The 19,299-nt window shown below is 48.2% G+C and overlaps 1 protein-coding gene across 1 annotated transcript in view; it reads left to right on the top strand.

Annotated features, from left to right (window-relative positions):
* The window catches only part of RASSF1 (Ras association domain family member 1), a 541,383-nt gene that overhangs the window by 294,061 nt on the left and 228,023 nt on the right, over window positions 1-19,299 (top strand). The window contains exon 2 of the mRNA XM_069644109.1: window positions 1,869-1,993. Coding sequence (XP_069500210.1) covers window positions 1,869-1,993 — 125 coding nt within the window. The remainder of the gene's footprint in view (window positions 1-1,868; window positions 1,994-19,299) is intronic.

Consider the following 19,299-nt stretch of genomic DNA (forward strand, 5'->3'; position numbering starts at 1 on the left):
CCAAAAGATATATTAAGAATTGTACGTGATGCCTGCACTCTAGACTCATCTAGACTCATCCAGCGATGTTACAAGAGACAATGGGCCTCATTACGAGGTTGGCGGAATGGGTTTACCGCCCAGGTAATGGTGCCGGTGCCGGTAAATACATTCCGCCCTATTACGAGGTTACCTTGCGGGACCCGCTCAGAACGTCTGCTCAGACCAGACGTCCTTTGCGTGTCCCGCAAGGGGACCAGGGAGTTAATAACGAGCCCGTTATTAACAGGCCCGTTATTAGCTCCATCCTATGGGGGCTCAAATGGGAATGGGGATTGGTTTTTTGAATGAGGAATTACCGGGTTCTTTAAGGTTGGAATGACCCGGTAATTCCTCATTCACGGAACCCGGACCCAGACACGATTATTAAGGGCATGGCTACCTCCATACTCGTAATGAGGCCCAATGTTTGAAAACGGACTGTTAAAATGACTTTCTTGTAATGATGGAATAGGTGTTGGGTTGAGCTAACATTGAGAAGGTAGAGCAATGTGACTACAGTTCTCACCGTTGTGAGGGGATAGAGGAGGGAGGGGCATTGTTAAAGGACACATAGGAGACCACCAAACTAAACGATAGCAACTTAAGGTTGGGAATGGTCAAACCATGAAGTGTTTCTTTTTTTTTTGACAATGTGATGTGAACTAATGACTGGTGTGAAAAATCACAAATATGTAGTTTGCACCAGTGTGCAAACTGTTTACTCAAAATCTTTGAGAAATTTGACTTTAGATAATATATTATTTTAGCCTGGCTAAGTGTTCGGGGTACAAGGGTACCTAGCGGTGAGCAGTCAACCTCTTTCAATACCAAGAATGTATGATGCAATCTGTTAATGTAAAACAGAAGATAGGCTACCAGGATCCATAGGTACTTCCCTTGCTGAAGGGAGTACTAACTTGGCGGGAGTGCTTCAACCTGAGGTGTTAGGGGCAAATCCCAGGTACTTCCTGTAAACAAATATGACATCTTAGCAGAGACCAGCTTAGGTCAATATCTAATACAATGAGGAAATAACAAAAACTCAGTGGGCCTCATTACGAGGAGGGCGGTAAGGGGTTAACGGCACAGCTAAAGGTGCCGGAGCCATTAACCCCTTACCGCCCTATTACGAGGTCCGCTCGCGGGACCTGCTCAGGACGCCTGGTTTTACCAGACGTCCTTAGCGGGTCCCGCGAGCGGCCCAGCATGCTAACAACGGGCCCGTTGTTAGCATGCGCCCCATTCCCATTGAGCCCTATGTGGGCTCAATGGGAATGGGGATGGACCGGGTCCGGGTTCCCTGAATGGGGAAATACCAGGCCCTCCTTGGTCGGAATGGCCTGGTATTTCCCCATTCAGGGAACCCGGACCCGAGTTTGAAGGTAGCCATGCCCTTCTTAAGGGCATGGCTACCTCCAAACTCGTAATGAGTCCCAGTCTATTGGTTCAACAAACCTACAGGGTATTTCTTATTAACTTCAACATAAAGGTCCCCAGATGGAAAGCACAGCCACTTGTCCACGTGTGTCTTCTCCCCCCCCGCCTGTCCCTAGGAATTGGCTATGAAACACAGGCAGAAACGGGAGAGCCAGGTAGAAACAGCTTTTAAACATAAGTACTGTCCACTTACCAATAGAAACACAGAATGCATAGTGGTTACATGTCTCTGTATTGTGGAGTAATCGGAAAACACACCACACAAATAAATTACGGCCAGACATAAATACTTTGTTTCTTTATTTGCCTCACTTTTTTACTTTTTCTCTGTCTCTCATTTTCTCGTTTCCATTTCCTGATCTGCTTGTTGCTCTCTGCTTCTCAATGTCTTCATGTTTTCTGGCCCACAGAATGCAGATTCACTTGCCACTATCGCTGCCGATCCCAGATCCGCTTGGACTGCAGTGGTTCCTATTTCCAGGATCTGAATTCATCCGATGCCAACGAGCAAACGTTTGAACGAGACACCAATGTGGTAAGAAGAGGATGTGTGTACCATATTATTACTCGTAAGCCATGTATGACCTCCTGCTGAAACCAGTGCTCTTACACCATTCCATACAGCAGACACTCATGCACTATCCACAGCAGCACAGCCAATTCTCTGACACAATACCACTCATCCAGCACTCTTACACAGTCATTAAGATCCAACTTTCCACCCTGTGCTCTTCAGCAGCACTGCAAGTGTTCCTACCACCTTTACTGCAGGCATGGCTCTAACTTAATCCATAAAAGTCAAAGCTCTTCATCTATACTTTAGACTCAGCGCTCTTACCGTATCACCCACAGTAAGTGCCCAGGACCAGTGCAGGAATTATTGCCACTTTTGGAAAATTCACATTTTGCTACCCATTCCATGTCAACAGGGCAGAATATTCTGGTTGTGGGTCAATCTGGCGGCCCCTGATGGTGGTGTCATTGGCGGGTATATAATCCTGTTTGCGTTAAAACTAGTGACCTGGGCATTTCTGTCCGCAAACATCATGATCATATGTATTCATGTGCATGTGCACTGTACCAATTCCTTGATAGAAAGTGCCATACCTGTGTGGGTGCCAGATGAGCTTATTGCTTGACCTTCTTAGGATGGTTTTATATCTGGTGCCTTCTCTTACCTTTATTTGTCAGGCCGGGTAAATATCCCAAAGAGAGACATAATAATAATGAAGATGATCATTTGTGTTCTTCTATGGCACTTCATGCAGGGTTCCTCTTGCTTCTAAGTGCTGTAATAACAGGTAGTATCGTGACCCCATTTAATGGCACTCAATTTTTTAACTTCCGATTGATGAAGAGCTGAGTCAGTCCTGCCGTGTAAACGTGGATGCACTTGTGACTCTCCTTTTAGCATGTAATTCACAACTGAGAAATTCATGGAGCATCTATAATCACACTGATGAACTAGCTATGTTTGTCTTTAACAGCTTCTGTGCTTAGTTAAGTTCAGTATTTTCGTTTTAGGCATGTCCAGTTAAAGTCATTCTGGAGTGGCCGCGTCTCTTTGGGAGTCATAATTTTGTTCAGTCTTTCTCCCGCCTAACTTACAGGCAGGCCTTGATCAAGTGCCAAAATGGATGCTCGCTCCCTTCCCATTTCTCCAAGCCCTCACTTAAACCCAAACCCATTTAGGAGATGGTTAGTTAACGATGGTGTACATGGTAAATTTGGGCATTTAAAACACACTGCAGAACCATACTACCCAGGCAGGCAAGGTACTAATTAACTAATCTCCAGGGACCTAGAAAATACCCAATGCACCTATTGACCAAAGTACCTCTTTCCTCTAACTTCACTTATCCACCTGGATATTACCACCATTGAGTGGGATGCATATACAAAGACGCCTTATTCCTTACTACTACGATCAATGGGGAATGGCTATGAGAGGGGATCTGCGTGATTTTACCGAACCCAAAGGTGCGACTCCCAAACGTTTTTTAAATTATTTTTTATTTACATTTTCTGCAAATATATATGTGGGGGGAGACCTCCCACATGCCCCCCCATTCCCCCTATACATTTTTATAAACTTTACACCCCCCCATATATATATATGCAGAAAACTGGGGGCCAGACTTTTGGGAGTCTAACTTTTGGTATTCGGTCCTTTTATACAATACCATGAGATGTGCTTACCTGTAGGGGAGGCATGGTATCACAAATGTTGGGGTTGGAGAAACTCCTATTCTGCCCTATAACTAAGATGGGGTAGCCTCGACCATCAAACGAAAAACTAAAAACAGTCCTAGTGGAGTCCGTCAAAGCAAAATGGCCTATACTAACAAAAACCTAATGACTTGCCCTATCTCTTGTACAAAAAAGGGTAAAAAGGATAAATGTATACAAAGGAAAAATCAGTGTTCAAAAGAATAAAGGTAGTTGAACCAGCTCTCCTCCTCACGTTAAACCTCACAGAGTAAGGCTGTTCTTGTAGGCAGGATGACACACTCTGACTCGGTTTCTAACACTCTAAGCAGTTCAAAACTGTGCATTGAGACCCGCCTAGCCTTCCACCTTAAAGTCTCTTTCTTGACTTCAAAAGATGTTTTCCAATGTACAGTTCACAAAGCTCCCCCTCTGCCGGGCTCAGACCTTACAGCACATAGTTCACTTAGGTGCCCATCCGCCAGGCTCAGACCTCTCATATCACAGTTCAACACAAACTTGCAAGGGGCTCGCTTCCCCACGCTTATTGTACTTCGGGTCTTCCTCAATCGGACTCGGACCCCTTTCGGATGTCGAAGACTGTCGAATGCGCGTGTCACTTTTTACAGACCACCGCAGGACCACTTTGACTCAAAGTTTGTGTTTACTTTCACTTAATTCACTTTTGCGGTTTGTCCACCTTTTAGCTTCAAACAATGTACCTTTCAAAGAGACTTTCTAATGGGCTACTTCCTTACACTGGACCACTCCGTTACTTAATATCGCTGATCTCACAGCTGCCTTTTACATTAAAGTTCATTCACAGGTCTACCTTTCTTCGCGTCTCATCCACCCGCATGCAGGCTTCACTTGTGATATGATGTTGCAACTTAATTCGCTTTAACACACACTGGTCTCTCAGATTGCTTGCCAACTCACCGGCTGTGTGTACTACTTTCTTGTTTTGCGATTTCCAATTTATGAGTCAAGGTTAGTACCATGCCATTCACCCGGGAGGGTCGCTGACGTCCTTCGAACACAATGCAATGTTCACTTGTGGGATCTGCCCTTCTCCACGTGTCGTTTGCGGTTTGTCACAGGTAACGACCTCCAGTAGGGAAGCCTTGGGGTCTTCGGCCACTGCTCTCGTCTCTTCATCCCGGAAGTTCTGCTCATACTCATGTTCCGCCTTACTAAGAGTGTGTCTTTAGGTGTTGCATTTTTTTGTGTGAGGAGAGCTAACTGGTATCAGGTGTATGCACTTAGTGTAAAGTGCCTGACTTTGCCTGACCCGATTTACGGGACATGTCCAGTACGATTTGAGATAGTTGGTCTGGTTACTCTCAGTCACCCTCTTCCTCTGCCCAGTGTTTGTGTAAAAAGGGGTGGGGGTTTGGGACTTTGGAAAATCCTAAAAAATAGGATGGGGTATATGAACAAAAAAGGTGTAAATACCACATCTCACCATTGGCTGTCCCACCCCCACTTCCTGAAGAGCCCTCACCCATGTGATCCTCCTGCTCTGGTCAACCCCAGGTTCTGGATCCAAAGGCGATGGCCATGCCCTGGCTACCTGAGAGAGATCACCAGGGACTAGAGAGTGGGATACCCTCTGGTTTCTCACATACCCCAGTCTTTCTCTCGCTCTTCAGCCTCCACTCCCATTCATTATCCGTGGTATTTCTTGGTCTGTGTGTGTACCGACTGCCCTTGATTCTGCCAGGGGCTTGGTGCTACCTAGAGCGGCTTTGTTCCACTCTTATGATAGCACTAACTCCATTCCCAACCTCTCTGTGTGCATCATTAGTTCACCTCTTTATAGACTCTATGGACCACCTGTCCACATCCCTGGTGCAAAGCTCCTCCTAGCTTTCTAGAAGGGTAGAGGGCATCACTCGCCAAAACTCTGGGTGTTGCTAGGCATATTTGTGGCCCTCTAGAAGTTTCAAGTCAAAACCCTGTTCACAACTATATTGAAACAATGTATTCTGTTTCAATATAGTTCCCTGAGGAAGCCTCTCCTTATGTGGACAGGGGACAACAGCGGCTACCTGATCCTGGGGGTGGCTATTTGAGGGAGGACCACATTGGTGGAGGGTCCCCTTGGAAAATGACATGTCATCATCAGGTGAGACATGGTGTCCCCCTTTCCCTTTAGGGATATTCCCTCCATTCCTCATGCCTTGATGGTATATTGCCGTAATCCCCTTTGACAACTTACCAAGTCTACTGACAGTGCTCTTCAATATCAGATAACAAACAAAGTGACAAAAACTGAGATGAAGAAGAGGCAAGGAGCAATGATGATTATCCCAATGGGAATGAACACCAGCAGTCTAGAAGCTGGAAGAATCCAATTGGCCCGACAGTGTAAAACCATGCCTGGAAGAGAAGTATGGACTTCTTATTCATCGTGGTGCAGATCGAGGACTCTGCGAGAATGGGCGATCCAACCAGCTGGGTGTTGCTGGGGAACCCGACAGAGGACCTAACGCCTGCCAGAGGTGCCTGCAGGTTTAGAGAGTGCCGCAAGAGCAAGAGAAGCACCCGATTTGGAGTTGGGAACACAGAGAGGCTTCAGGAAAAGAACCAGTGAGTCCAGGAAAAGGTTTAGGACTCCAAAGCACTGTCGGGCAAAGTAACAGAAGCCCTAGACCAGGGGTCTGCAACCTTTGACAACTCTAATCAGCCCCAGCTGTCATAGTCAATGGTGAGGGACATGGGAGTCATAGTCCAAAACATCTGGAGAGCCACAGGTAGCAGGCCTAGAGAGCTGGACTGAGGTCTGGGACCCACAGTACGAACTTTTGGAAGACCAAGAAGGGAGAACCAGAGGGACATTGTGTATTAAGACCTGGTACGAAAGTATACAAGGTATTTTTGTGTATCAAAGTAAATAAACAACTTGATAGAACTGGGCACACGCTGTGTAAAGAAACTGCAAGTGACAAGTCCTTACAAGAGAACATATTAGTCACCCAATGAGAATGGAATTCTCACCCATGAGTTTGAATTGAAAGTCCTGGCAGGAGAGTATACCAGGCAAAGCCAACTGTGTGACATGAACTGCATAAGTGTCATGCTTCACCTGGTTGCGCGATGTAGGCCCTGGTGTCTCCGGGCCCGAGGGGTTTACGCCGTTCGTGATTGTATTGCTTTTTCCCATCACAAGATGGAGGCAGCGGTAGCCGCAAAACCCTCCCCATCATGGCACCATTTATGTTTCCGGTTTAGCGCATCTAGCGCTACATAGCAGCAGAAGCGGAGCAGTAAGCTGTGCCTTATTGCATTCTGTGTGTCTATTCCGTTTGTTCTTGATCTGCTTCCTGGGCCCCTGTCTACCACTTTCTGCCTCTTGTTTCCATTTTACCATTGTTCGATCTGCCCTTTCTTTGCCATTGCTTTGGAACCCTAATGCTGGTTCCTCGGGTATTCCTGTCTTTCTGCCTTTATTGTTTCACAAAGTTCAGCTGATTCCCTTTGGGTTTTCAGCCATCTGCCGTGCCAATTTCTTCCTGTGTGAAGTTTGATCCCTTGGAGTCCACCGCTGTGGGCTACACCTTGAGCATTGGAGTCCTACTAAGAGGGTTTTTTTCCTTCAGGTTTTCCCTGTTGGTACATCCTAGTGAGGGTGGCTTCTACGGATGGCAGACCATATTTAGCAAAAAAGAAAGCCAAGGCAGAAGAGTTAAGGCCTGGTGCCGACAATAAGAAAGTCGTGGTAGGAGAGGATACCAGGCAAAGCCAAGTGTGTGAAGTAAACTGCATAAGAAAATCCTGGCAAAAGAGTATATCAGGCAAACCCAAGTGTGGAGAAGGAACTGCATAGGAAAATCCCAAAGAAGACTCATGCCCATAGGATTTTGAAATACAATGAAAGTGGAAGAAAACCTGGCAGGGGAGTAAACCATGTGTTCTACGAGTCTGGGACCCACACCCAAGTTGTGGTATTGTGAAGAGCGAGTCCCAAGGATTGTGAATAACATTGAAGGCATAAAGAAACCTGGGGATGGGAGTCATTTCCCCGGGAGTGGATCGCGACACCAAGAGGAGGGAGCTATCCTCTTGGTCTGCAAAGAACTTGATTATTTTTTAGGAACTTCTGTTTTGGTGGAGAGAAACCTGGGGAAGGTAGTCGTTCCCTGGAACTGTGAATATTTACCAGTTGTGACTTTTGTTGGATTTATACCTTTTTTGTTGGATTTGAACATTTTGTGCACTTTCAAGGCCAAAGACAAGGGGCCTCATTACGACCCAGGCGGTGAAGGGTTAACAGCGCCGGTAGAGCTGCCGGCGCTGTTAACCCTCTACCGCCTCATTACAAGGTCTGCTCGCGGGTCCCGCTAAGGACGTCTGTTAAAACCAGGCGTCCTTAGCGGGACCCGCTAGCAAACCAGGATGCTAACAACGGGCCCGTCATTAACAGGCCCGTTGTTAGCATCCTCCCCATTCCCATCGAGCCCTATGGGGGGCTCAAGTGGGAATGGGGATGTACCGGGTCCGGGTCCCGGGAAAAGGAATTACCGGGCCCTCCAAGGTCGGAATGGCCCGGTAATTCCCTATTCCAGGAACCTGGACCCCGTACACAGGACATTTTTGCTTTGGACATCTTGACACAGGACAGACCTTTAGTTTTGTCTGAGGTAGGAAAACACCCCCTAGATTAGGGATAATGAGGCATTTAATAAAAGTCTATAACCGAAAACATGAGTCCTCTGCGTCTCATTCCTGGCTCCTCACAGCTACCATACACTGCTCTCACAAGCAAAGAGAGAGCATACCCCAACACAATTTAATATGCACACACAGTAAATTGCACAAACAACTCTACTCTCAGTGAAAGAAAATTCTTTGGAAGGGCAGAGCTAGTAAGACTACATGATGGTTGCGTTCGGTTTGGGCTTGACCAACTGTGGCTTCCTTTCAATGCCTGATTGCAAGTCATGCAATGAATAGTGAAGTAGCTGCTGAGGGAAATCAAGGAGGAAGCAGCAGCACTCCTGCTGGGTGATTTTCTGCACGCACAAGAAATACAGCAGCCACCCTGCGATCTAGAGCCCTTCATCGTTCAGCCTGCGAACCATTATACTGAAGATGGTGCCACAGGGATTTTGAATGCTGCAGGCACTGAGGGGCCATCCCACAAGCTGAAGTATTTCTACTGCAATGGTCTTACATTAGAGAGGCTTAACAGGGATGAATCCATAGATTGGGTACCACCTCCATTGGTGTAGCTAAGGGAAAAAAATGATTGGTTAATACACAATGTTTTAGTACAGAACCCCCACTGTGAAACACAATACCTGAAACCCAGTGTATCATCATACATCTGTTGATGTAGAAAATTCAGGGAATGAGAATCAGAGAGGGATGAGAGTCCGTCTCAGAAACAGTAAATGTAGCTCCTTACAGTGCAAAGGCTTCCACAGTTCAAGAAAACAAAGGTTAAATGGTCCAAATGTCCAGGTGCTTAGACGTGCCAAAAAGAGGTAGTCTGTCTCCTAGACACTAAAAGGAAAGTTCCACACAGTCCTTGAGTGCTTGACAAAAGTCTGCTGGTAAGGTAAAACAAATCCACGAAGAGAAGAATTTGCCGACTCATAGTAAAACAAGCACTGTTTGGGAATCGTTCAGGGGCGGTGCGCTGTAACTCAGTACCTGTTTATTTCCGTAAGCGGGTGCTCGCGTTGCGACCCAATGCTGCGCAGCAGCACGACATTCTGGGAAACTTACTGAGCGAACATGCCGTAGCCACGCACCTCCATCCATAACACAGCCACCCATTTCTTCTTTGGTAAACTGACCACCACAAGCCATATGGCATAACCCTACTGGTGCCCCGCAACCTGGGACCCCTGTCAGTAGCCCTGCCATTGTCAAAGGAAAGTTTGGTGAGACACTGCGCATTTGAGGATGCTGAATGTGATGAGGAAAAACTGAGACACAGTGCACCCCCAATGTCATGTTGGGAAATGTAGTCCACGGGAGGTGGGCAGGACCCGGGGAGGGGGGCGGGAAGTGACGCAGAGTAAGGGGAAGGCAGTTTGGAGTTGATTTGTGTGAAATAAAGATGTGTTGCAAGCTGCTCCGTCTTTGTGCCTTTTTGTCCAGGATGCAGTGATCCTGTGTGCCATCCTTCGGTGGGTTCTGTAAGGAAGGCATGGTATCAAACAGTAAGACAGACACAAGTGACCACAGTTCATGGGTGTTTATTGAACTTCAATTGGGTTTGAAAAACGCCTGTCTAATCCTAAATCTAAAGATGGGAGCAAGCTACGACCATCAAATAATAATTACGCAGTCCTAGTGGTGTTTTGTCAAAATAAAAGGGCCTATACTAATAAACCTATTGCCAATCCTTACTTCTAAATACAAATAGTGTGGGAAACAATGTTTATGTAAAAGAAAAGTGTTCGAGGATATTCAAGCCGTTGGCTTCCCTTCCCTGCTTTTTCAGCACGGGACAAGGTGGCACACTCGAGATTAGAGCAGTCTCTGGCTTCTCTAGCACGAGGATGCAGTTCAAAACTTCAACATCAGGGGCTTCTGTGCCAAAGTCTCTTTGCTATTCAAAATCTCTTAATTCAGAGGGCCTGATTCAACACGACAAACATCAAAGTTCCTCTCTTTCTAGGATTTCACATGTACCAATTCTTGGGTGATTTTCTGTTCACCCCGAGTGCCCCTCGGCCGGGTTCAGACTCTGATAAGGCACAACAAGACTGAAACACGTGTATGGAGTTGCCATAGCATTTCGGTGCTGGACTGCCCATGTGGGTGGGACAAAGACTGATATGAAAATGGATATTTCCCATCTGTGAAAGGTACAGTGAGCTAAAGTGTGGCTGCGGACTCTCGAGTGGGTACCTTCCCATAGAACAGGTCAATGGGCCGTGTTCGTTCTCGCAGAGGGGTGCCTATGGACTATTTTATTTTTTTTAAACACTCTTTATTGGCATTTCATTATAACAGTTCCACAACTTCCCCCTACCCTCCCTAACCCCCCAATACCAAACCCTCCACATACATGAACACATACATGAACATCATTAATCAAACAATCCAACCGCTTCCCCAGTGTCTCATCTACTTCCTTTTGCTCCACTGGTCACAGCACAGCAGGCTTCGGTGTCGATTGTTCGTTGAGGGTTAGGCCTATCCACCTTCTGCTCACATCTCCGGGCTCCATCCTCCCCCCATATCCCTCTCATATTCCCCCTCCTGCACCTGCACGGTGGACGTAAATCATTGTCTTCCGCCAGATCATTTAACAATTGGGACCAATGGACCGTCACGACTTCCCTGTCTTCTCCCGTCTCCCAATTCTGCAGCACCGATAGTTCCGCTAGCCCCCACCTCCGTACATCCTTCCGCCATAAATTGATCATCGGGCCCTGGGGCGATTTCCACGCTATTGCTATCGCTATTGCCATTCGGCGTTTAGCCAATATGAGCAGAAAACGGCCCATTCTGTTCCGTACCTTATTTCGCTTTCCCCCCGGGAGCTTCCCCCACAAACAGGTCTCCGGACATCGCTCCAGGGTGGTTCCCAATACCTCATTCACTCCCTTAAGCACCTCGTCCCACTATTCTACTATAACCTCAGATTCCCAGAACCCCGCCCGCTTCACCCAACCGATCCTTCACCCAACCGATCCCCCGTCATCGCCCTAAGTGCCAAGGAGGTGACATACACCCTATGCAAAATGTTAAATTGGACCAGCTGAAAGCGGGCATTCCTCGAAGACTTACGGACCAAGTCCCAAACCTGCCCCCATTCTTCATCTGATATAGGCCGCCCCATATCCGCTTCCCACTTCTCCTTAACCTTCAGCTCTCCCCCTACCGAACCCTCCCCCAGAGCCTTATATATCTGCAAAATACATGCCCTCCCCCCCATCTGGTCAAGTAGCACTCGAAGAACTGGACATGGCTCCGGCTCTTCAGGAATTCTATCCCATAGCTCTGCCATCCTGCGAACCACCGCCCCATATGCCAGAAAGACTCCCTGCGGCAGATCAAACTTATCACAGCACTCCTTGCAGGTAAGTAGCTTCCCACTCTCAAAAAGGTCCCCCACCTTCTCACATCCCTTCTCCCTTAACCTCCGTAACCCCACCCTCCCAATCGCCTGGCGGAGCTTCTGGTAGGTCCCCAGTGGGAGATTGCCATCGTAGAGGCCCCTCACCCCATTGCCGCCCACATACCTCCTCCATGTCTCCCTTACCACCTCAAAAACCACTGATGTCCCCGTAGCTCCCAACGGATGCCACAGGAGCTCTACCGCTCTACGATCCAGCTGCAGGGGCCCTACCAATACCTTAAGAAACTCTGCCCCCGGTTGATCCCACACCAACACTGACTGTAGCTGTGCCGCCACAAAGTATTTTTCATAATTCGGGAGACCCAACCCTCCCCACTCTCTAGTTCTTCGCAGCGTTTGTAAGGACACCCTTCTCCTTCCTGTACCCCACAGCAGTTCCCTAATCTTAACATTCAGCATGTTAAAGAACACTTTCTTTTCCACATACGGTATATTCGTGAAAAAGTAGAGCAAACGTGGGAGGATCACCATTTTACATAGTGCCACCCTCCCCATCAATGAAAGGGGTAAAACCTTCCAAAACTGGATGGAGTCACCTATTTTGGACAATGCCCTCCCCTTGTTATGCACAAACGTGTCCACCACCTCATGAAACACCTGCACTCCCAAGTACCGAAATGACTCCTTCTCCCATCGTATCCCCAAGTCTGGCAGTTCCTCCAACAGACATTCCCGTAGCCCCCCCAACAGAAACAAAACCGCCTTCTCTGTGTTTATACGGAACCCTGACATATACCTAAAGTTCCGTAGTACTTCCAAAAGGTCTGGAAGATATGTTTTAGGGTCCCTTACATATAGCAACAAGTCGTCCGCATAGAGGGACACTATGTGTTTCTGTCCTCCCACCTCGATTCCATCCTCCGCCATTTCCTGCCGCAAGAACGCCGCCAGAGGTTCCAAGGCCAACGCAAACAGAATTGGAGAGGCCGCACACCCCTGCCTTGTCCCCCTTCCCAACTCCCACGTCCCAGACACCCAATTGTGAGTTCTCACCATCGCTAGCAGTTTAGTGTACAGCAAAGCCAACCACCTACAAATGTTCTCCCCAAACCCAAATTCCTGCAGCACCCGAAACAGCCACTTCCATTCTAGGGAATCAAACGCCTTCATAACGTCAAATGACGCTATCGCCATGTCCCTCCTTTGTAACTTCACCTGATCCATCACATGATGCAACCGGGAGATGTTACCCGACGTGCTCCTGCCCCCTATAAACCCACATTGGTCAGGGTGTATCAAGCTCGGCACAACCGTCGCCAGCCTAGCGGCCAGAATCTTCCCCAGGATTTTCCCATCTGCGTTCAATAACGAGATGGGCCGATATGCCGCATAGTCCCTCGGATCTTTCCCCTCTGTTAGGATCACTGTTATAACCGCCTACCTCAGTGATTCTGGGAGGCACCCCCCCTGGAATGACTCCTCGTAAACCTTCTGAAGTTGCGGAACCAGGAGGTCAGCAAACTCTGCATAAAACTCCACCGGCAGTCCATCGATACCCGGCGCTGTGCCCCTCCTCATAGTGCGGATCGCCCAACGGATGTCCCCCTCTCCTATCCGGGCCTCTAGTTCCTCCCGACGGTCTTCCCCCAGTCTCGGCAGCCGCAGCACCTCCATGAGATCTTCCACCTCCACGTCCACATACCCCCCCTCAGTCGCGTATAGCCCCTTATAATATGTTACAAAGGCTTCATTAATCTCTTTCTGGGTCCCAACTACCTCCCCCGTACTAGATCGAAGCTGGGTTATGACTCGAGTCGGAGTTTCCCTGCTGATTAACCAAGCCAGGAGTCTACCCGCCTTATCCCCGTCCCCATGGAGTTTAACATCTCGCCTGTTGTTATCAAAGTGTGAAAGTTCCGACAGGGTCCTCTCATGGAGCTCCAGCGCCCGCGCCAGGGCCTCTCCCACCTCTACTCCACCCGCCGCCTCTCTATCCAGTTCCGCAACCCGAGCCTCTGCCCGCTGCAGCATCTCTAAAAGCCGTTTCCACATCCCTACTGCCTTGGCCAAACATTTCCCTCTCATTGTTGCCTTGAAGGCCTCCCATAGCACTCCCCTAGTCTCTGCCGTGCCCTCATTCAGCTCAAAGTACGACCTGATCCCCTCTTTCAGCTCCGCCACAAACGCCCCATCCCGCAACGCCTCCCTCTGCATCCGCCATAACCGCCGTAGGGATCCTCACTGGGCCCATACAGCGTCGTCACCAAAGGGGAGTGATCCGATAGGATGCGCCCGAGGTACATCGTCTCTCCAAAGTAGTGACAGTACTCCCTTCCCGTTACCATATAGTCTAGACGCGAGTACGAACCGTGCACACTCGAGTGGTAGGAGTAGCCTCTTTCCTCCCCATGTTTCTCCCGCCACACTTCCACCAAATCCAATTCCCCCATTACCCTCCGTAACGACCCCGCCATGTGTTTCTTAGGCCCCCCTCTAGTTCCCCACCCATCCAACCGCTCATCCAAGTGGCAATTAAAGTCTCCCCCCCACACTATCATTTCCCTTCTATAAGCCCCCATCATGCGCAACACCGAAGGGAAATACTCTTTATCATCCACATTTTTTGCGCATACTAGTTAACCAAGCATATTGACCTGTTTTCCCACAAACAGTGCGCAAGGACCATTCTACCCTCCCCATCCTTCATTACCTGCTCCACCTTCAATGGCACACCCCTTGCCACCCGAATCAGAACACCCCTCGCCTGGGTTAAGTACACCGTACCAGTTATCTGCCCTCCCCACAGCTTCTCCAACCTCCCCAACAACTATGCATTTGCATGTGCCTCCTGCAACAGGGCCACTTGTATTCCTTGCCTTTTCAAAAACTCCCCCACCCTCTTTCTCTTCTGATAGTGCCCCAGTCCTCGGACATTCCATGTCCCAATTTTTAAACTTCCTAGCTTACCCATCTGATACACTGAAGCTTTCTCCCACGTTGTCCCCTCTCCTGTTTAGCCTCCCCATCCCCTGTATCCACTTCTCTCTCCCCCTTCTCACACCTCTCTCCCCTGCTGTGCTAGACTTAATTTCTCCTAATCTTATCCAACTTCACCCCTCCCGCACCGGACCCCAACTTGGTGCCATCATCCCAGACCCTCGCCCCTTACCCCCCCTCCTCCCTATACGCTGCATTACCCCTCCCTCCAAACTCCTCTCCACTCCTCCTTCCTCCTCCATAACTACAGACCCACTGGACTACTCAGCCCCCCTTCCTCACCTCCCTTGGGGTTGGTAGTCAGTAGTGTTGCTTAAATTAAGGGCTTCACCACCTGCCCCATGCAGCCCCACCAATGTGTTCCCCCCTTCTTCTCCTATACTTCCTCACACCAGAAAGCCAATTTCTGCTGGGCCCTCCACCACTGATGTCTTGCTGGGCATTACCCACACTCTTCCGCCTTCTGACCAGCCCTCATCTTAGGACCCCCCGACAACGGCTCCACCCGATGTTGCCCTGCATCCAGCCAGTCCCATACCTCTCTCGGACAAGTAAAAAAACTCGATTTCCTCCCCGACATCACGGGAAAAACATCATGTATTTTAAATTGAGTTCCCTTAGTCGGCTTCAAAAACAATGGCTGTGTCCTGGCCACATGGATGACAGATCCCTGGGGACTAGTGGGTGATACACCTTCTGGTTTTTCACAGTTCCCAGGCAAGGAAAATCCGACACTGGCGACAAGGAGGCTGCCCAACACGACTGAGGGAGAGGCGAGCTGGTTGAGATCACGAGGTGCGCAATCCATACACAGGCTAACATCAGAGGCACAGTGGCAAACAGGGGAGGTCCCTGGAAACAGGGACGCATCAACACATGTACCCAGTGTTGGAGCCAAGGACAAGGCCCACAGGCCATCACAGGGCAGTGCTCGTGCCTTATAACAGGCAGCTGCCATACCCCCTATGCAGGCCACCACTAGGTGGTGCTCGTGCCTCGATAGGCAGCTGCTACAACCCCAAAAGGTGATTTTCATGTGCCACGACAGGCACGGAAGTTGGGTTTCGGCGCTGAGGAGCCATCATGCACCCACATGCCCAAGTGGCTGGTGTGAATAGGAATAAAAAAATAGGGCTCCTGGTATGGAACCTATTCTACCCAGGAGGGTTAACTAGGAAAACAAAAGATACAAATGAATAGGTCCAAGGATGCTAGGCTCAGAACAACACCTCCACATGTATTATTAAACTCTGCATTGCTAAGGAAGGAATCACTCTTCAATAGTATGTTGTAGAGATAAATCTCATTTTTTTATATTAGAGTTGTGTGCAAAAAGACATAAATCCAACATTTACAGAAATTAAGACATCAAAATGGTTTGCTAAAACAGAACAATCAGACAAAAAAACAGAAAGATATTTACAACACACAGTGCCAAAAAAACATTTTTTGGGACAATCTCCAAATTGTGTGTGTGCAACAAACCCGACTCCTATTAGGATTTGCCAAGAAATTCACATATTACAGTGTACATATTCAAGTCAACATTTGTGGAAAACACATAGAACAATGGTGGGTACACAAAATTATTTTTCTTGCGTAAACAGCATTAATGTGCTGTAGTTTTGGGGGGAGTAGTGCGTGTGTGAATAGGGACATTGGGACAGTAGGGGCCCTATTGCACTGCCAAAGGGAAGAAGGTATCAAATTGTTTTATTTACAGCCAACATGTTAGACCTGGATATCACAGCCACCTTTTTCGTAAAGCCACCAACACAGCCCCATCACAGGGTGCAAAAGTCACTCGCTGTCCAGCTACATGGGGTGTTTGATGTCTCAGACACCAGTAACATGGGGCCGAGGTGGGCAAGATGGATCAGGGACTTTGATCTTTATGTAGAGGCAACAGGGCCCATGGAAGATGTCCGGCAGCAATGCTTATTGAAACTGGCGGCAGGCCGGCTAAGAGAGATATGATTAATGATCTACCAGCCGACTCCATTGGCACCATTCAAGGGCTGAAAGAGGTGCTGGCCACATATTTCATTCTGCATACCAAAGTTGATTACGAGAGGAACTTATTTCACAGCACTAAACAGTTAAAAGGAGAGACCATGGATGGTTTTGTGATGAGGTTGCGCGTTAAAATGAAACACTGTGACTTCAATAACTATTCAAATACCAAAGCACTGAGATCACAAATTATAGCGGGATGCGAATCGCAGATATTTTGGTGAAAACTGCTACAAAAATCCAGGACACTGGAATGAATTCTGATGTTGGCAAGAGCAGAACTGTCTGTCGACTCTCAAGTTGAGACGTTCAATAACCCAATAGGATCACAGACCCACCCGGAATCGGTTCAAAGACTACAAGGGGAACATAAGGCCCAGGGAGAACAGTTCTGCTACAAAAGTGGCTATGAGTTTCTGCACAAAGGGGTGTGCCCGGTTATTTGGCAGCGTTGCTCTGCATGTGGGGAGGAGGGCCACTTTAAATCGGTATGCCGCATAGTGAGAGAGATAGGGAAGGGCGGAGGAAAAGGAGCAGTCAGCAGATACCAGACAATGATCACAACAATGGCAGCACAAGCGTCTCAAATCGCAGTTCAAATACATCGAAAACAGAAGGAAGGAGCGAGGCACGACCAAGAGTCGGGTGACGAAAAACCAAGAAGGGAGCGAAGAGAGAGGAGGTACCAACTACCCCCTGCAAGTCCGGAGCATCTCGCAATACGACACATTCGATACCTGATAGAGCAGTCGAAGGAGAACAGAGGAAGGGATATCTACATGCACTGAGCAACAAAACCGAGACTGAACACAGTCCCACGCTGCTAATGAACCTAAATAAGTGTCCGACAGAATTTCTCATAGACATTGGCGCCACAGTGAATGTTATCAGCGAACACGTTTAGAAGGCATTACCTCAGATACCCAGACTTCACTCGTCAGGTGTGGACATATATCCATATGGAGCCAAAACCCCCACTAAAATGTCTAGGACAGTTCAAAGCGAAATGCAGATACAATACACAGGAAAAGGAAATCCCCATTCATGTGATATCCACTCCAACAGAATGCGGAGGACAGCCGTGGACATAGGTCTCATCCATGTTCTGTACAAGCTAATGGTCACAAGTATGTCGACACTGTAGACAAGATCAGTCAATTATATCCAATGTTGTTCAAAGGCATTGGGAAACTGTGCAACCGTCAAATCAACTTCACTTTGATGAGGCCGTTCAGCCAGTGGCGCAGCACTACAGAGGCCTCCCCATCAATATTCAATGACAAGTAGAAGAAGAGCTCTACAAACTACTTGAGCAGGATATCATTGAGCCAGCGGTAGGCCCCACACCCTTGGTGTCCCCCATCGTACCTTTCCAAAAAAGGGCTCAATTGCCCTTCGCTTGTGTGTGGACATGCAGAAACCCAATCAAGCCATCAAAAGAGAAAGACCCACGCATTAGAGATATGATCCACCCACTGAACGGGGCCAAGCTGTTTTCAAAACTTGAATTAAAAAAGGGGTATCACCAATTGGTTCTAAGTCCTCAGAGTAGATACATCATGACCTTCGTAGGTCACATGGGACTATACAAAAGACTGAGTTTTGGAGTTCCATCCGCAGCAGAGATATTTCAAGCGGAAATTCATAACATCATAAAACACATCCCAAACTGTATGAACTACAGTGATGACATTCTAGTGTTCAGCACTGATGTGGAAAAACACGATGACATGCTGTCCACAGTATTTATGGCATTAGAAGCTGCTAACCTCACGTTAAGCAGAGAAAGGTGTGTGTTCCGCAAAGGGACACTGCGATTCTTCGGGCACATCTTCTCTGAAAATGGCATGACTCCGGATCCCGACAAGGTAGCGGTGCTCAATGAAACCCCACTTCCAACCAACGTCTCAGGACGCAGATCATTCCTGGGTCTCGCAAGCTATTGTACATGCTACATAAAGGACTTTGCCACCATCAGAGAGCCACTTCGAGCTCTCACCAAACAGCACAGAACATTTACATGGTCGACGGAATGTCAGCAGGCAGCCACATCCATCTGAAGTCGCCTAGCACAAGTCGAGAACATGGTGTACTTTCACACAGACAGGGAATCGGAGCTGACAGTGGATGCGAGCCCAGTGGTACTGGGGGTGATTTTGTCCCAGAAAGACAACAACTCCACTCAGAGGCATATCGTCTCGTACACCAGCACGAGTTTATCTAAGACAGCGCAGGTCTACTCGCAGGTCGAGAAGGAGAGACTAGCGGTCGTCTGGGCCTGAAAACATTTTCATTTATTTCTATACGGGAAACCATTTAAAATCACAACTGATCATCAAGCTCCACTTTTCCTATATGGCAACCCACAGGCAAGAATGCCACCCCGCATTGCCTGGTCGGGCCTACGGCTACAGGACTATGCATCCGATATATTACACCGACCTGGGAAGGAAGAAAACCCGGCAGACTTTCTATCAAGGATTCTAAGACCAGGAAATATACCAGAGCCCTCAGTAGTGGACAGATACAGATACATCAGATACCTGATATACGAGGAAATCCCGCAGAGCATCGATCCA

Source organism: Ambystoma mexicanum, chromosome 2p (assembly GCF_040938575.1).
Source record: "Ambystoma mexicanum isolate Mex_15411 chromosome 2p, UKY_AmexF1_1, whole genome shotgun sequence".
NCBI lineage: Eukaryota > Metazoa > Chordata > Amphibia > Caudata > Ambystomatidae > Ambystoma > Ambystoma mexicanum.